A 16,868-nucleotide genomic window follows, 5' to 3' on the forward strand; every position below is an offset into this window, starting at 1 on the left:
GGGAAACCATGCATTGATTTATTAATCCGGCCCCCGGTGAGTCGGCCGGTTTCATGTATATGTGGAGAGCCCAGCAGACAGGCGCACGTCTCGGTTTTGTTGCACTCGGTGTTAAATCCGCCGTGATTCTAAAGAAATGCCTTATTTTTTTTAAGCATCCCATTTACCGATTTGTATTCCTGATTTTATTTTTAATATTCCCGTTTTTCATGTAAATAAGTGCGCGATTTCCTTTTGTAAATACTCCATTCTTTTTTTTTTTCTTGTTATTTTTTGTTATGTTAGTTGACAGCTTTTTGAAAAGAGTCGCAAAAAATGTTTGGTACAAAAAATAAAAAACGTTTGGGATAAACTGGGGTTTTTTAGGTGTTTGTGTTACCTTGGCGTGTCCGCGATTCCTTCCTCTTTGTCGGACGTGATGTCATTAAGCAGCAGAAGGCATGTTAACGGGACCCTCTGGCCATCATATGCACTTTAATGCATACGATAGCTGGGGGGGTCCTTTTAATCTTCCTATTGCATCGAGGATTTCCCCCCCCCATATCCGTTTGTGCCTTTCCCTCCTCTCCACTACTTGGCTTGCAGGAGATTGGCTGCTTAAATGGGTCTACGGACGGGAATTGCGCTAAAGCTCTGGGGCTGCAGCTTCTCAAAGGTATGTGATTAATGACTGTACTTCAGTATGCATTATTTGATTAAGGGGATTGTCTCGTGTCAACAATCGCTTCTAGACCCACCGACTCTTAAGAGAAGCACGTGATGATACAAAATGACTTCGACTCACATGACGTGCCACTTAGAGAATAAGCCCCTTCCACAGGACAGACTTGCCCCTCTCTCCTACTAAACCGGTTAGGCCAGCTCCTGGGGTATATGGGGGTTTGGTGAAGTTGCGGATTATGTATTTATCACCGCTATCTATTTAGATCATTGATTGTTAATAACGCTATCTGGATCTCTGAAGTTTTAGGTTTCTACCAGTTTACCAAATTGCTTGCAGCGAATTCACTAGAAATGCAGTAATGAAAACAGCCAATCGTTGCTGACGTCCGAGGACTTCCGACACCTAATGTCGGCAATCAGTCCTATCCTGCGATCAATTAGCTTTGAACCTTTTGTGGCATCTCACGAATGATTATAGAGGCTTTATCATGCACGCTGTGTAGATGTTTTATACTTTATAGTCTTAGCGTTACCGATTATTACAGGAGTCGCCGCTCTCGGGTGTCTCCTCGGCTTTTGTGCCGCTGTCCGGCCAAACGTTGGCTGAGAACATTAGCGTTCTCCGGAGGGATAGATTTCCTTTGCTGCCGTGCTCAGTAGTCGAGTTGGATTAGTTGAACTTAATTGGCGCTGAGCTCTCAATCCTGTGAGTTGCCGGGCATTACCGTGCAGGCGCAGACGGCGACCTTAAGTAGGTTACCTGCCGGTGGAGGTCGTGCTTCGGATGGAAGCCTCATTTTTTTGTTCCCGTGAGAAATCGCTTTATGTCACCAGCGTTGGTACCAGACTGGACTACTGCTTAGGCATTATGGTCTTCTGGCGCCTTTATCTATACTGCCTCCCCAGTGGACTGTTCTGCAGCATCCGACAGTCAGACATTGACTGCCCCGGCCCCTCGCTAACCCCTCAGTATTATTTATTATTAGTTTTTATTATCGATCTAAATGAATAATGTAATATTTTTTGGAGCTGTCCTGTATAAATAAGCGCATAAGCCCTGGTCCTCCTAAAGCATTTAGTGCTTCAGGTGCCTGCTGTATTTTTTGCCCTGAAGCCCCCGGTAAATCCTTTTAGCGACGTGTTAAGAGAAGGAAATTAAAATCCCGGGGCAGATAATGCGGATTAACCCATTAAACGGCCCCCTCGGCTCCAGCTCCATCTGGAACTCGGTGGCGCTGGCGCTTTAAATCCCTGGCAGTCCCCTTTCTAAGGATTCCCGCGGTAATGACGTCAGGTTTAAATACCCCATGGTCTGTTTCTATTGGCTGATGACGGCAACAAAAGGAGGAGGGGAGGATCGGGGCCCCTGGGGGCCCAATTTTAGACTTCACGTTCCGTTAAAGAAACAAAACAGAGGGGGCTGAGGTCCCCGGGTCCCGAGCGGCTCGGAATATTTGTGGTTGGTTTTTAGTTGGGTCCTCAAGGCTCCGATCAGCTGTCAGCTTGTAATCCACGCCTCTTCTTGCGCTCACTGTCCAATCAGAGGCGTCGATGCTGGCAGGTGCGGGTGTTATTGTTTTGAGCTAAAGTTAAAGGCCTCGGAGACGGGAGAAGAGTCGGGTCTGTCCGGTAATAACACCGACGACGTTTCTGCCAGAGGCAGCCGAGATCCCCGGTAACACCCAGGGGGTCCGTCCATTGGACATTCTGAACAAACAGGGCGTAGACGCCCGTTAACACCGGACCCAGGAGCCTACCTCACCCGGTAACGTCTTCTGACAACACCCGGAGTGGAGAGCCAAGACCCCGGGGAGCCGCGATAGGTCGTCTGAAGACCCTCCCGGGAAATCCGGGCTCATCGACCCGCGTCATCTGGGGTACAAGGGGGATTTGGACCCCCAAGACACTCGGTGACGCCCGCAGCCGCCCCGATGAGGAGAGAGATGAACGGGGTGACCAAGAGCCGGTTTGAGGTGTGACACCGAGCTGTCTGGTTAGAGGGGGCTGTGTGTGACGCGGGGAGGGGGTCGAGTTGTGAGCCCCCCATGTAGTACGTGAGCGGGGGAGCTGGCGGAGACACCGAGCTGATTGTGAGGTTGGGAGGGGAGTCTGCAATGGAGGATGGCACTGAACAGAGAGTCTGGTCTGGCTCATATACCGAACGGACTCTGATAGGCTGGTAGATACGTGGAACAGGTTCCCAGCAGAGGTGGTAGATGTTAACACAGTAAGTGAATTTAAACATACATGGGGCAGGCATATGGGTAACGTCCTAGGGGCAGACTAGAAGGGCTGATGGTTGTCTGCCATTGGATTAGGGTGTGAAAGTTGTGTTACTCTGTGATGTTGTGTGGGGTTTCTGTCAGTCATAGTTATATAGAGGCAGAATGGGGTTGTTACACGGGGGGGGGTTGTTTCGCTGTCGTTGACACGCCACGAGGGGCTGTACGTGGCGCGGGTGTATTTGTAGTCACTTTATAGCGAGGGTGGACCCGCCTGGCGCCCTGCTATTAAACGTTGGGTGGATCTGTGACATCGCGATTACCGTCTGGGCTCAGGAAGAGCCGGTGTGACAGCGCTGACGCAGCTCGCCGTTTAGTGAATAAGATCCGGTGAGATGTCGGAATTAACACGTTATTAAAATCTAAGTGCAGCAGTCGCCCGGTAACCGGAGTCCCGCTGAGGATGAAACGGCCGTCCATGCGCGGCTGTCTGTCTTCTGCGCCTCTTTAAAAGCCGCCTGGCACAGGGGCTCTACGGGATCCGTGTATAAAGCGGGTTTAGGGGCAAAAAGAGGTGATCGGCGTCGAACCGATCAGCATGAACCTACCCAGAATCCCCGGCACTGTAGGATCTCAGTCTTGCCTGGTGGATGGAAGTTCTTTTCCGCCAATCCTTCTTTATGCCCTCGATCCGAGTGCCAAAGCCCTGTATGGAGGAGCGGATCCCGGGCGGGCGCGTGGAGGGCTAAGATCTGAGTTATAGTGAAGAGGTTTGATAGCCGGCATGCAGGAGTACGCAGATCTACAGGTGGTCTTGTAGATGGCAGGTGGGGCTGTTGTGGCTTTTGAGGGTAGGTGGGCTTCATAAACACCCCTAGGACACGCGTGCCGGTGACGGATCACAGGATCGCCGCTCCGCACTTTGCTTGGTTTGTGCTGCGAGCAGACAGGTAATTAACTCGCGTCGTAAATACCTTTGTCTGAAATCACCCAGACAGTATGAATGTCGCTGTAAGGAACTGCGTGACTCTCGTGCCCTCGGCCGGCATGACAGCCAGCTGAAAAATAGCGGGTAGGACCTAGAGAAAGGAGAGCTAGCTCCTCAGTCAAGCTTTCAATCCCAACATGGTTTGCTTATTAATATATGTGGACTTAATATCATGCACGATAGATGAGTACAGCTGGCAGGGCTCTTTACCCGCTGTGATGGCGCTATGAATATTGGGTATGCCAGGCTGGGTGCTGCTTCATACAGCGATAGCGCCGGGTAACATAGTTTTCATATCTCAGTAAGGAGGACGGTTATGGGACCATTCATGGGAAATAGAGAAGAAGCCCCGATAGTGAGGGTTTTGAGCCAAATATCTTGATGATTGGCATTTGCACCCAGGGTGTAGCCTCCCACTCCCAGTACCCTAGGACGATCGAGGAAGGTTGGTCAGGAGTATAATCGGTCTTTAATTTACAGTAAATGCTCCTCAAGGTTTGAATGATCCATCATCAAAGATCTATCTGAAGCTAGGTTTGGTGGGGAGCCCCACAGACGCTGGTTGCTAAGGTAATGGGTTATTTCTATGTTTCTTTGTTTTTGGGAGACTTCAGTATTGGGGTTGGTAGAGTTTGGGTGCCCGGTGACGTCTACTTCAAAGTATATTTTCCATCAAGAAGAAGTCCAAGGCAAATTGGAACAAAAGAAAGCGAGAGATGGGGCAGACGCGCATGGTGCTGTAATAAAGAAGCACTTCCGTCAATCTGATACACGGATAATGAGAAGCTAAGTGATGTTTATGACTTCGTATGGAGCTACAACCCGTATACACACTTTAAATACTGGATTTCTACACAAAGGCTACTGGGAGTTGTACCAGAGCTGTGTAACGCATGATAACTCCTGAGTCCAACGATACAAGGAAACCAAATGTGCTTCTCCGTTGGGAAGTCACCGTATATAATCTACATGGGGACAGGAGACTTCCCAAATGCCACAACTTTAGTAACCTTGGCTGTCAATGAGACGGTGTGAGAGAGATCTGTGTGATTAGGCGGTGGTATTATAGGACCGTCAGTCCTGTTGTATGTTGTAAGATGTCACGTTTAGAAAACTCCAGCTGATTCTTTTGCTTGCATAAGATAGAGAATGTTTTTCTAGGGGAAAAGAGGAATAACAGCTTTTGGGTTGAAAGTTTGCTGTCCACACAGTGGAGAGAACAGAACAATCTGTCAGAACTAAACTGCAAGAGGTATTCTTCTACAGAAGCCGTCTACCTTGTTATTCCACTTTCATTACCAATGTGATTCTGTCACGTCAGACGTCTTCACTGCATGAAGGGGAAACGTCACCAGAAATAAATGATATGGCCGACAGAATGTGGACACCGCGTCCGGCTTGCTGCTCTGGCTGTTTTGGCCACGTCCATTGGTGACAAACGCAAAATCCAGACCGTGGCGGTAGAGTTGGCCGCACTACAGAGCTCAATAAAGTTTGTGTGGCGTTGTCCTAGTTTGCCACCTTTCCAACAAGTCTGTTTGTCACATTTCTGCTCTTCTAGAGCTGCGTGGTTGGTCGTTAGTGGTGTTACTGTAAAGTGGAAATGTCTAGGAGTAACAACAGCACGGAGAAGACTGCTGAGTGCTAAAGAGTATGGCACAAGAACGGTTCTTCAGGAGATCTACGAGAGAGATTTTCAAGGCTTAGCAGCTTCAAACAACCTTAACAGAAGGCCGGAGAAGTTTAAAGCTTGCCTCCGTGGAATTGTGTTCTGCGGAGTGATGAATTCCGCTTCACCGTCTGGCAGTCCAACAAACGGTTCTGGGGTTGATGAATGCCCCGTGTTTGCAGCTTCCCTGACTACATAGTAAAGCTATAGAGTTTGGAGGACTATAAGTGGTCTCGGGCTGTTCTTCATGATTTGGCCCAGGACCTTTAGCTCTATTGAGTGGACAACTTACTGTTACGCCATACATTGCCCTTTTATGACTGTGTGGCAGCAGTTTGGGGATGGTTCTCGTCCGGTACAGAATGGGCAATGGTTCTGTGCTCAAAACAAGGTCCATGCAGGAATGTTATATCGAGATTGATGTGAAAATATCTGACTGGTCTGCATAGAACCCTGACCTCAACCTCCTCTAACGCCAGATGAACTGGAATGCTGACTCCGAGCCAAGCCTAATCACCCAACATCGCTGTCCGACCTCGCTAATGCTCTTGTGGCTGAATGGAAGCAAATCCCCTCAGCAATTCAACACATAAAGGGAAGCTGTCCCAGAATAATGGAGGCTGTTATGGCAGCCGAGGGGCGACCAACTCCAAATGAATGCTGCTGCTGATTTTGGAATGATACGTTCGATGAGGAGGTGTCCACCTGCTTTTGGCCATGAAGTGTAATTTTAGTAAATTCTGTATGTTGTTTCTACGTATATTATAATTTGTCGTACGCAGGCGACCGTTTTTATGATATTCCGTGACACGCTATCTCATGGGGGGGGCGATTTGATGGAAACGTTTTTATACGTTTAAAATATAAAGATAATGAGAAGAGAAATAGAACGAGAGATTGTGACTTGAAGGTGAAAGATTAAAGGTTAATGTGTAGGATGGCAAATGTAAATGGAATAATTGAGATTAATGGCATGTTTCGTATGCTGAGTATTCGGCATTTGGGTTTTTACTACTGTCCTATACATACGTGATTTTTTTTTTACTATTAAAATAAAATAATGGAAATCCATCTGGGACATACTATCTATATGGTCCACCTCGATACCTGGTAAAACTCTCCAGGTAAAGGTATCGTCTGCTCGAATATTCGTCTAGCTCTCCTATTAATATACATAAGCAGTAATAACAGTAGCTGGTAGCCCACACTCCATATAAATCTTTGGCCAAAGTGGGAACAAAAGCGCTCATCACCCCCTTATCCCACTTACTAAGACAAGTCAAGATCCATGCGAAATGTAGTCGGTAGTTACTGGTGGCTTGGATTTGGCTGCTCGGCAGTCTTACGGTTTTGGTCCCTGCAGTGTTTAGGATCTCACCCCAGGACTACATGATATAAACTACAGGGTGATCCTCGTTTCTGTCCTCTTTCGGTGCCAGCTGTCCAGGTTTGGTTGCAGTAGTCTCTAAGCTGTGCCCGTGGCCTGCTATGCCCAGCGGTTTTGAGCTGGTCTGGAGTCGCTGCCGATTATATATGTGCCGTTCCTCAACAAAAAGCTAAGGGTCACTGGGGTGTCTTATGGGCATCAAACCACTGCCTGCATGTCCCTGTGAACTTCAGCCTCTACTCAACAGGAATAGATGTTCAAACATGAGGTCCTACAGAGCTTCTCCGTTCTGCATCTCTGCGCTAATTATGATTTGCTCGCTTCTACCTCTCGCTCCTTCTATCCCCCTCATCAAGACTTCAGTCATCTGCACCCTATTGAATACTCCATTTTTTCTCCCCATGTCTACAGATTGTGGTCTGTGACATCTAAAGAAAGAACCTATCTCTACAAGCTTCTAGATACTCATCAGGCTCTATTCATTAAAGGAAGAGTTGTGTTTCAGCCCTTTGACTTCATCATACATAATGAAGGCCCAACCCTGTCTGGCCATGTACAATGTATAGCTAAATCCGTAGGATTTGTTTAGTCTCATTATTTTTTGTATTTTACGGGGCCAAAATCGCAATCAAACCCTCCAATAAAAGCTCTTCGTACGAGTTCAATTTCTACCCTTAATTCTATGACTCCGGCCTCATAATAACTAAATTGTCTGTTACTATACAAGACTATGAGGCAGTTTGCTCGTTGACAGCGGGGTAAATGCATAAATATCAGGGTAAATAATTGCCTCTTTTAATATGGCTTTAGGAGGGTTCCACCTCACGTGGATAAGGCTCTCCTTCAACCTCTGAGGGTCTTCTTATGCCAAAAGTTGCTCTAAGCAGCTGCCTATTCCAGGAGCGTTCCCCGCTTCCCATTCAGAGACCAAACTCTCTGCTAAAACAGGACTCTCTCTCACTCTGTCACCAATAAATCCTTTTATACCGCTGTCATCAAAGTCAAAATTAAATAAAAAATTAGGCTTTTTATGTGATGCGTCATTTTCCATTGTTCTTTCAGTTTTGTTCTTCGGGGGGGTTTTTTTGTCATCTAAATTATGACTATTCTGGAAATATTTTCATTGGCCAATCCGCTTTGATCCAATTCCTGGCTCATTATGGAGGGGGGGGGGTAGATGGCTCCCCCAAGCCGGTAGATTACAACCATTCGGCCCCTCTAGTCTGCCTGTTTTTGCTGATGTCACTTGGCCATTTGCAATATCCTTATTGTCATTGAACGATAATATTATTGAAAAATAACACAATCGTTATCATGCAAACGTAGCCTCCAAAACAAGTTTATCGGTCATATCAGCCACACACTTATTATCGTTTGTTTTCAGCGCACAAAATAGAGCGTACAACCCGTGTTGTTCTTGTATTCACCTTTATACGGTTATACGAGGCGTAGGCGGTGTTACCGTGGTCAGGTTCCGGAACATTAGTGTGTCTTCGCGGGTGTACACGATGCATTCTTAACTTGGACCGTTCCGTTAGCTGTTACGGTTATAAGACCACTTCAAAAGTTGAACTGGAATAACTTTTTTCATTATATATATATATATATTTATTTTTTATTATAATAGAATGTTTTTTAGAAATGTTTGTCACCGTGACACTCCGGTATAGATGCTGCTACAAATGGCCGGCTTACCCAGGCCTATAGTTAATGAGTAATAAGCTGCCCCGCGGAGGGGTACATCGCAGTGTTATTAAAGGGTAACCGTTGCCACCACAGCTTCTGGCATAATGAAATTAATGTATTAAAGGGCGCAGGGCTTATGTGTTTGTTTTTGTCGATCATTGTTCTATGGAAATATATTTCTTAGGGAAATTGAGATCTTTAGCAAAATCTGACATTAGCATGTCTAGTCCGTTTCCCGTCCTGATGTTGTTTCCATTCTCGTAACCCCACCCTTGAATGGGGAGGAATAATAATGCAGCCTGAGAACCAGAAGCTCCCATGGCTGCTCCCATGGTATACACACTAACATGGGGTAGTAGTACGTAGTTGTATTTGGTGTGTATGGTTTATGAACGGTGAGAAACGTATTACTGGATGTTATCCTTAATGTTCAGATAGGGGATTGTGTGCTGAGATTGTTACTGATTATGTTTTCTTTCTCTCCCTTTTTAATTTTTTTAGATGTTCTCAAACAACGATGAGGCTCTGATCAATAAAAAGCTTCCCAAAGAGCTTTTACTTCGGTGAGTAGAAACCATGTGCCCGATCGCAAGAGGTGCCATCATTCCACCGAATGGTGACTTTAGGAGGCTTCATATTCTACAAAGCCTTCTTCTTAAGTCCGTGGTGATATTGAGTCCGGTTATACGATTATTGGGACGTAGTATAGTCTTGGCCTGGTGGCCGTTCATAAATCAAGGGTTGGGTTCTCATCCAAGTAACCTCTATTCTTCCCTCACAGGATCTTCTCCTTCCTGGACGTGGTGACCTTGTGCCGATGTGCTCAGGTGTCAAGGGTACGTGAAGAGGATGATGGGTTTGGAGGACGAATGCGTAGCGAACATGCGGTCTACCTGATGCCTTTGGGCAGCGTGTCACTGATTTCCCTTCTCTCTGGTTTTTAGGCCTGGAACGTCCTTGCTCTTGATGGTAGCAACTGGCAGAGAATTGATTTATTTGATTTTCAGAGAGACATTGAGGTACCAAGCGTACAAAAAGCTTCACTTCTCGCTCTCCTGAATCTCAGACTCCTCCATTGCTTTTCTTTCGATTTGCCTCCTGTTCCTTTCTGGTTTATATCGCCTTCCCCTTTGTGTCTTGGGCGCCATTCTATTTTCTGTCTTTAATCTCCCTTTTTAATGTTTCAGGGCCGTGTAGTTGAAAACATCTCCAAGCGCTGTGGGGGTTTTCTACGTAAACTCAGCTTGCGAGGATGCATCGGCGTTGGGGATAATGCTCTCAGGTACAAGACACATCCTTTGGCTTCCCCCCCACCTTCTCTTCTCATTGCCCTTCCATGTTCCTGATTTACAAAGTTTACATAAATATGATGCCGATGAATATAGGCAAGAAAAGAAACATCCCGTGTGTGATATGTGTTACAATCTACCTGCTAACTGCCGCTGTATGACCTTTACGAGATACCACTGGATGGCCAAGCGTCTGACCTGAAAGACGTAGACGGCAAGCATCGTATTAAGTTCAACCCCGGGGGGGGGGGCAGGTGCCGGCCAATCTCTAACGTCTCTACGGGGAAAAACCGGATATGCAATAATGTGCTGACGGTCATAGGACTAATATTTCGCTGCTTCTTCCTGTTTATTTTCCCAATTCTCACCACCCACTGATTGTTTTATTCAGATTATAAATCTATTCCCCTTTTTTGTTTTCTTTTTATAACAGAACCTTTGCTCAGAACTGCCGTAACATAGAGGTTTTAAATTTGAACGGTTGCACCAAGATTACAGATACGTAAGTATCTTCTCTAAAGAGAAACGCATGAACTCTCTATCCGTATTCAATATTATATAATAATTACTGGACTTGGGCTTCGTCTTCGTGGGGGGGGGGGATCTTCGTATTCCGCGAATATTCCTCCGTTCCTGTGTTCCGTTCGGGCGAATATTCGTGTACATTCTTCTTCGTGTTCGTTTTCATGTTCGCCCGAATATGGCTGCACGAGTCTAGTAACTACCGTGTTGTGATGAATGATTTAACGAAAACCTGATTTTGCTTCTTTTCTGCAGAACCTCTTCAAGCCTCAGTAAATTTTGCTGTAAACTGCGGCATCTGGACCTGGCGTCCTGCACGTCTATCACTAACCTTTCCCTTAAGGCGCTTAGGTGAGGGAAAACAGACCTTAGCCTTGTATACATTTGTATATATTATTATTATTATTATTATTATTATTTATTATTATTCATCCTTATATAGTGTCAACCAAATGATATGACAAAACTAGAATTGACAGACCCAAACAAACCGATAAATGTATGTAAAGAGGGATTTATTGTACATATCATCACTAGTTTCCATTTCATAGTGAGGGTTGCCCTCTCCTGGAACAGCTGAACATCTCGTGGTGCGATCAGATCAGCAAAGATGGCATCCAAGCTTTGGTTAAAGGATGTGGAGGGCTTCGATCCCTGTCCCTCAAGGGTTGCACTCAGGTAATACACCGCCTCCCCTTTATATATGCTAAACTAAAGATTATATGGTGTATGTGTGTATATAATATAAATATATAATGGATCGGACCTGTCAGCTACGTGTCGCTATACAACAGGCCCTTTTAATCAGTCTTATCTGTTGGGTAATTTGTTAGCTGCTGTGCTGAATATGTTTACCTACTTTTTGTTTTGTTTTTTTGCTGTGGAATCAAACAGTATATATATTTTTAAACAGCTGGAAGATGAAGCTCTCAAATATATTGGGTCTCACTGTCCGGAGCTCATCACATTAAATTTACAGGCGTGTTCAGTAAGTTCCCACTGTTTTATGGCAAGTATATATATAAATACGTTTTGTCGCTTTCTTATAATATATACAGACGCGTATAAGAGGTCCCGGCCCTGGCGGGTACATATTCTTCTCATGTCCCAGCTGTTACTGCCTCTTGTTTTAAGCAGCAAATCACGGACGATGGGCTCATCACGATTTGCCGCGGATGCCACAAGCTCCAGTCTCTCTGCGCTTCTGGATGCTCCAACATCACAGACTCCATTCTTAATGCCCTGGGACAGAACTGCCCCCGTCTCAGGTAATGGGCTCGGTACCCCGCATAGTGAAGAATAGTTACTGAACTCGGGCAAGATGCTTGTAGATCATTTAGCCCATGTTGGTTAAGGCAGTAAGCACATCTGATTTTATGCCAATACCCGCACGGTGGTGTCCTTGGTCATTTTCTGGATCTACTAACAGCAGAAAACCGTGCTTTCCAACAGCTGGTAACAGGGAAGAGTCCATGATTGCTTCATTTATGGTAGAAGGCTGCTTGGGGTCAAGGCTTTACTTGACTTTTCACCTGAAATGCCCAACAGTGTAAGCAGTGAGGAATGGTGACTCTTCCTTTCATCCAGTGGCTGATTTGTTAGTTGTTTGGGTTATCCTAGGCAGAATTTACTAACGGTGACACATGAAACCCTTTGGATACTTATGAGGAAGCCAAGGACTACAGAAGTTATAGCCTTAAAGGGACAGTCTTGTCCCCCATTTTTTTTTTGCACATATTTTAGTACATTTTACTGAATGCAAATCAGCGCAAGCATTATTAAATTATTGGAACTAGAAATCAGACGTAATGAATAATGCTGCTCCTCCATCTGACTATCTCTGCCGTAAGACACGCTTCGTAGCACTCCTGTATTAACTCAATGGCAGGTGACTGATAGGTGCTGCGGGAATGAATTACATGTATGTTCTATCAGTGTTCTGTTAGCATATGTGCTGCTGCACAACCATTCTCGTACTCCTGGACTCTATTGCCAGTACCCATGGGATCCGCGGCTAAGCAATTCATGCCGCAGTTTGCATGCGGTGTAACGGGGTACATTGCACAAATGATTACGTGCGCGATCGTTTACATAGGGGTTGGATTGTAAGGCTTTCATTTAAAATAAAAACGTCTTCATCTTAAACAGAATACTTGAAGTGGCAAGATGCTCACAACTGACAGATCTGGGTTTCACCACCTTAGCCAAAGTAAGGATTTTTCCCCTCTTTTAGTCCCTATCTGTCTGTATCTCCACTCCGGCTTTTAACTCCCCTCTTTCCTGCAGAATTGCCATGAGCTGGAGAAGATGGATCTGGAGGAGTGCGTCCAGGTGAGCCGTTCTGTGCTTGGATTAATCCATTGAACGTTTTCGCTAGCGTTGGCTGTGGGTTCCAAGTTGTCCCCCCTTGTAACGTGTTAACATGTTTTGTGTTAGATCACAGACAGCACTCTTATCCAGCTCTCCATACACTGTCCGAGACTGCAGGTTTTGGTAAGTATCGAATACTGGGGTATAAGAGGAGGCGTTAGAAGAATTGCAGTGGTACACAAGACTAGATGCGGTGTCTGTATGGGATTTTATGGCTGATGAGGACGCTTCTGATACCTGGGAGGGCATTGATTATTAGTCGAACGTTGGATGTCTCATAGTTACTACCAGGAAATGGGTTAACCAGTAGTGACCTGTCCTGTGCTCAGAAGATAAGTACAGATACTTAGTAAATGGCTCCACGGTTATATTGGCGGAAATGCCTGAAAAGCCGTCTGTAACCAAGCTTTTCGCTCTGCAGAGTCTGTCGCACTGTGAGTTAATCACAGATGACGGGATACGCCATCTTGGAAACGGGGCATGTGCCCACGACCGACTGGAGGTAATCGAGCTGGACAACTGTCCTTTAATTACCGACGCGTCCCTGGAGCACCTGAAGAGCTGCCAGAGTCTGGAGCGAATCGAGCTGTACGATTGTCAACAGATTACGCGAGCCGGCATCAAAAGGCTACGGGTGAGAAGAAAACAGCATTGTCCTTTGGGGACGTGTTGCTGCGTTGTAATTTATAAATTTAGTGAAACTATCTATATTGTGTGTTTTGGGGTTTTTTTGCTTGTCATTTAAAGTAGTTTTGGAGATATTTTTAAAGGTTCGCCTTGTAGAAGCCGACATCTCTGCCTGCTGTTTCCCGTTTAGCCTAATGTTTAAAACATTTATAAATTGCTTGTTTTAATTACCAAACACCATTATATTGGTTTATTTGAGTATATAGAACAGTGAAATATGTGGGATTTGAGGGATTTAAAGGACTTTTGTTTTAGATCCTGTTGGGAGAAGCTTTTTAATGCCTCATTAGGAACGCTGGGAATCTACTATGATCTTAACTGCTTTCTTTACCATTGCTTCCGTTTCTCTTCCAGACACATCTACCAAACATTAAAGTCCATGCCTACTTTGCGCCGGTCACTCCACCTCCCTCGGTGGGAGGCAGCCGGCAGCGTTTCTGTAGATGTTGTGCCATTCTATGAGAAAAGAGACTTCTTGGCCACCTTCTTCTCCCTTCCTGCGTGGGATTCCAGATGGACTCTTTATGACAGAACGCACAATGCGACCGGGGTGGCGGGGAAAGGGAGCGGAGAATGCCCTCCCTTCAAGTGCTCTCCTACACTTAAAATGTGGTGGTGTACGTGAGCCTTTAATATTTTTTTTATTTTTTTTTTTATTATTTAAAAAAAAAAAAAAAAAGACTGTTGGAAAGTGACTTGGACAGCTGGGGGATCCTATAGCACTCCAGGAGTTAATCGGTCTTTAAAGCAGAGGATCAGCTGCTAAGAAGAGGAGGGAGAAGTCATCACATTTGGGTCCTTGCTCCTTTTTCGCCCCCCCTCCACCTACCACCGTCTCCCCATAGCCTGTTTAAATGAGATGTACTTACATTGAAGAGGCACACGTGTTTTGTCGTACTTTGGAAGAGAGGGTGGTCATCTTACCGTCTCTGAGCTTCTCGCAATTGAATTAGGGAAGAGACACGGGGCGCTTTTATTCCTTGCGATCGTTCGACGGCAGAGGGGTATTTGCGTACGGACTCAGGAACTCAAATTCCGCTGTACTCGATGGACCTTTTTGATGTCCTCCACCCACCGTATCCCATCTCCTTCCAACAAAGGGATGGTACGTTTCCTTACTGTCTCCGGATCCTCATAACGCATTCCCCACAAATATTAAAAAAAAAAAAGAAAAAAAAGCAAGCGAAGAAAACCACAAAAAAAATCTATATTATATAAATGTATAAATATATATAGACTTTGTACAATATAATTTTAATGATATTATGGGGAGCTCCCTCCTCACACTCGTGTGGATGTGATAATGATGCCAATTACATGAGTAAAAATAAAAAAAAATGTAAGATTTTGTTTGGCTATGTACTGCTTCTATGTGTGTGTGCGTGTGCGTGTGCGTGTGCGTGTACACGCGTGCATCCAAGTTTTATTATGTATGTATATATTAAAAGAGAAATGTCAAATCTGAGCGAATACCACAACAGAATTCCACACCGACCACCATCGATCAGTTGTTAATATCCTTAAACGTTCTGTTTTTGTTCTTCAAATGTTTTTTTTAGTTGTGTTATAAATCATCAAAAGCATAATTTGTCTGGAGGACCATCGTCTTCCTTTCATTATGATTTGTGATTATGATTTTGAAGGGCTGCCATGAAAGCCCCAGAGAGGATGATAATATTTTGTTATAGCGCTAACCATTTACACAGCAATTACAAAAAAATTACTGTAAATGCTACCTCTTATAAGAGGAGAAAGATCCAGAAGGATCAGCAACGAGTAATGACCCGTAGATTTAGAATTTAGTAAACCCTTGACTGCTTTAATAAGTGGTCTAAAAAGAATACAGACCCTACGCTATATGGACCCTATGCTATATGGACCCTATGGTTGCCACATGTGTATAAAAACTGCAATCTGCATTTACAAATATTTATGTAAAAAAATGGGTTGTTTAGTAGACATAAGCGTGGTGCTGTGATCGGATGCCACCTTTGCAATAAATCAGTTATTTAATTTAATCCCTGATGGATATTCCAGGGGTAACTGTAAGTGGTATTGTTGGAAAGTGGAAGCTTTTAGGAACAGCAGCAACTCAGCCATGAAGCTGAAGACCACGTAAAGTCACAGAGCGGGGTCACGGGAGCTTCATGGAATGGGTTTATTTATCTTACTTTTTTTTTAGGTTCTCTTTATGATATAATGGTGACATCATTCGTTTTAAATGTTACGAAATTTGTATTTATTTTAAAATCTTTTATTTTTATATATTTTTAAACTCAGAAAATGGAACATGCGTTTTCCCTTTTCTAAACTTGAAATTTTAACATTTTATTTTGTAAGTTTATGTCTCATTTGGGACCGTGTAGCTGCCCACCAGCTCAAAATACCCCACAAAGGGGCATTTAACTAGGAGCACCTGGGCACCTTTCATGCAGCCAGTTCGTCGCTAATCTTTGGCGAATGGAGCCATGAGATTCGTTTCCTTTGGGTTTTTTCACCAACCTTTCCATATTTCATGTTTTTTCTGGTGCACCCCCCCCATCAGCCTGGCTGGGGGCGATGGATGTTCTAATCCACAGACAGTCATCAAGTGATCCTCAATTATAAACAATTGGCAGACTTAACCTTTTTTGCAAATTATGCCGGGTCAACGCCTTGGTTGGGAATCATCTTAATAAATCACTTGCTAGGGGATGATTTGTTTCACCCAAACTTTTCTTACTTTAACTCACAGTTAAGTAAATAAAGCCTACACACCATTTATTTAATCCTCTCCACCCGGGAGATCGGTGGGGTACAGATTCAGATCTCCCACGTGGAAGCCTTCAGAAAGTAACTTAACCTAGTGGTGGAATCTATGACATAGATAACAGTCTCTGGGTCCGTTTGGATCAGCACAATGCAGACTTCTATATGTTATTAAACGCCTGGCGTTTCCTCTTTAGTTTTAAACAAGTGACTGATATTCATAGAAAACAATAATTTATTACATGTTAAATATATACAGAAATATTTTTAAATTAAAAATATTCATGACATTATCCAGCAGGTTAGATGGCTGTCCAAGGCCTCCAGCGTAGTATTACATATGTATTTTATATACATCTACTCCCCATATAAAGCAGTCTAAACCTGTGTTTTATACAGAACACCATGGAGATCCTGGCCATGGGTCTCAGAACAAAGTAGAATAAACATTTATTTAATCCGTATCAAAAATGAGTGCTTTCTAAATCCCTTTTTATTGCCCTCCCCGACATCTACCCTAATAGACACGACCAGTCTTTGCTATTTGTAGCCCCCCCAGCTTGTAAATATACATCACATTAAAAGGTGAATGCCGTGGCAAAGACAAAGAAATGGGTAACTTTAGTCAACTGCTGCA

At 44.5% G+C, this 16,868-nt stretch overlaps 1 protein-coding gene across 3 annotated transcripts; it reads left to right on the forward strand.

The window, feature by feature from the left end:
• The first annotated feature begins 1,902 nt into the window (after nucleotides 1–1,902).
• Nucleotides 1,903–14,661, forward strand: FBXL20 (F-box and leucine rich repeat protein 20). 3 transcript variants are annotated; one of them, XM_053453525.1, is made up of 15 exons: nucleotides 1,903–2,636; nucleotides 9,117–9,178; nucleotides 9,397–9,451; nucleotides 9,560–9,634; nucleotides 9,803–9,897; nucleotides 10,338–10,406; nucleotides 10,682–10,777; nucleotides 10,978–11,104; nucleotides 11,340–11,414; nucleotides 11,561–11,694; nucleotides 12,575–12,635; nucleotides 12,713–12,757; nucleotides 12,863–12,919; nucleotides 13,218–13,430; nucleotides 13,838–14,661. In XM_053453525.1, exons 1-15 carry the CDS (start codon nucleotides 2,595–2,597, stop codon nucleotides 13,943–13,945), a joined length of 1,314 nt encoding a protein of 437 aa, XP_053309500.1. In that variant the 5' UTR covers nucleotides 1,903–2,594; the 3' UTR covers nucleotides 13,946–14,661. The 3 variants fall into 3 exon arrangements, with proteins under 3 accessions (XP_053309500.1, XP_053309501.1, XP_053309502.1); XM_053453526.1 differs by having other exon boundaries at nucleotides 11,564–11,694; XM_053453527.1 differs by lacking the exon at nucleotides 1,903–2,636 and adding an exon at nucleotides 2,701–2,890.
• The last annotated feature ends 2,207 nt before the right edge of the window (nucleotides 14,662–16,868 follow it).

This window comes from Spea bombifrons, chromosome 13 (genome assembly GCF_027358695.1).
Source record: "Spea bombifrons isolate aSpeBom1 chromosome 13, aSpeBom1.2.pri, whole genome shotgun sequence".
Classification (NCBI taxonomy): Eukaryota; Metazoa; Chordata; class Amphibia; order Anura; family Pelobatidae; genus Spea; species Spea bombifrons.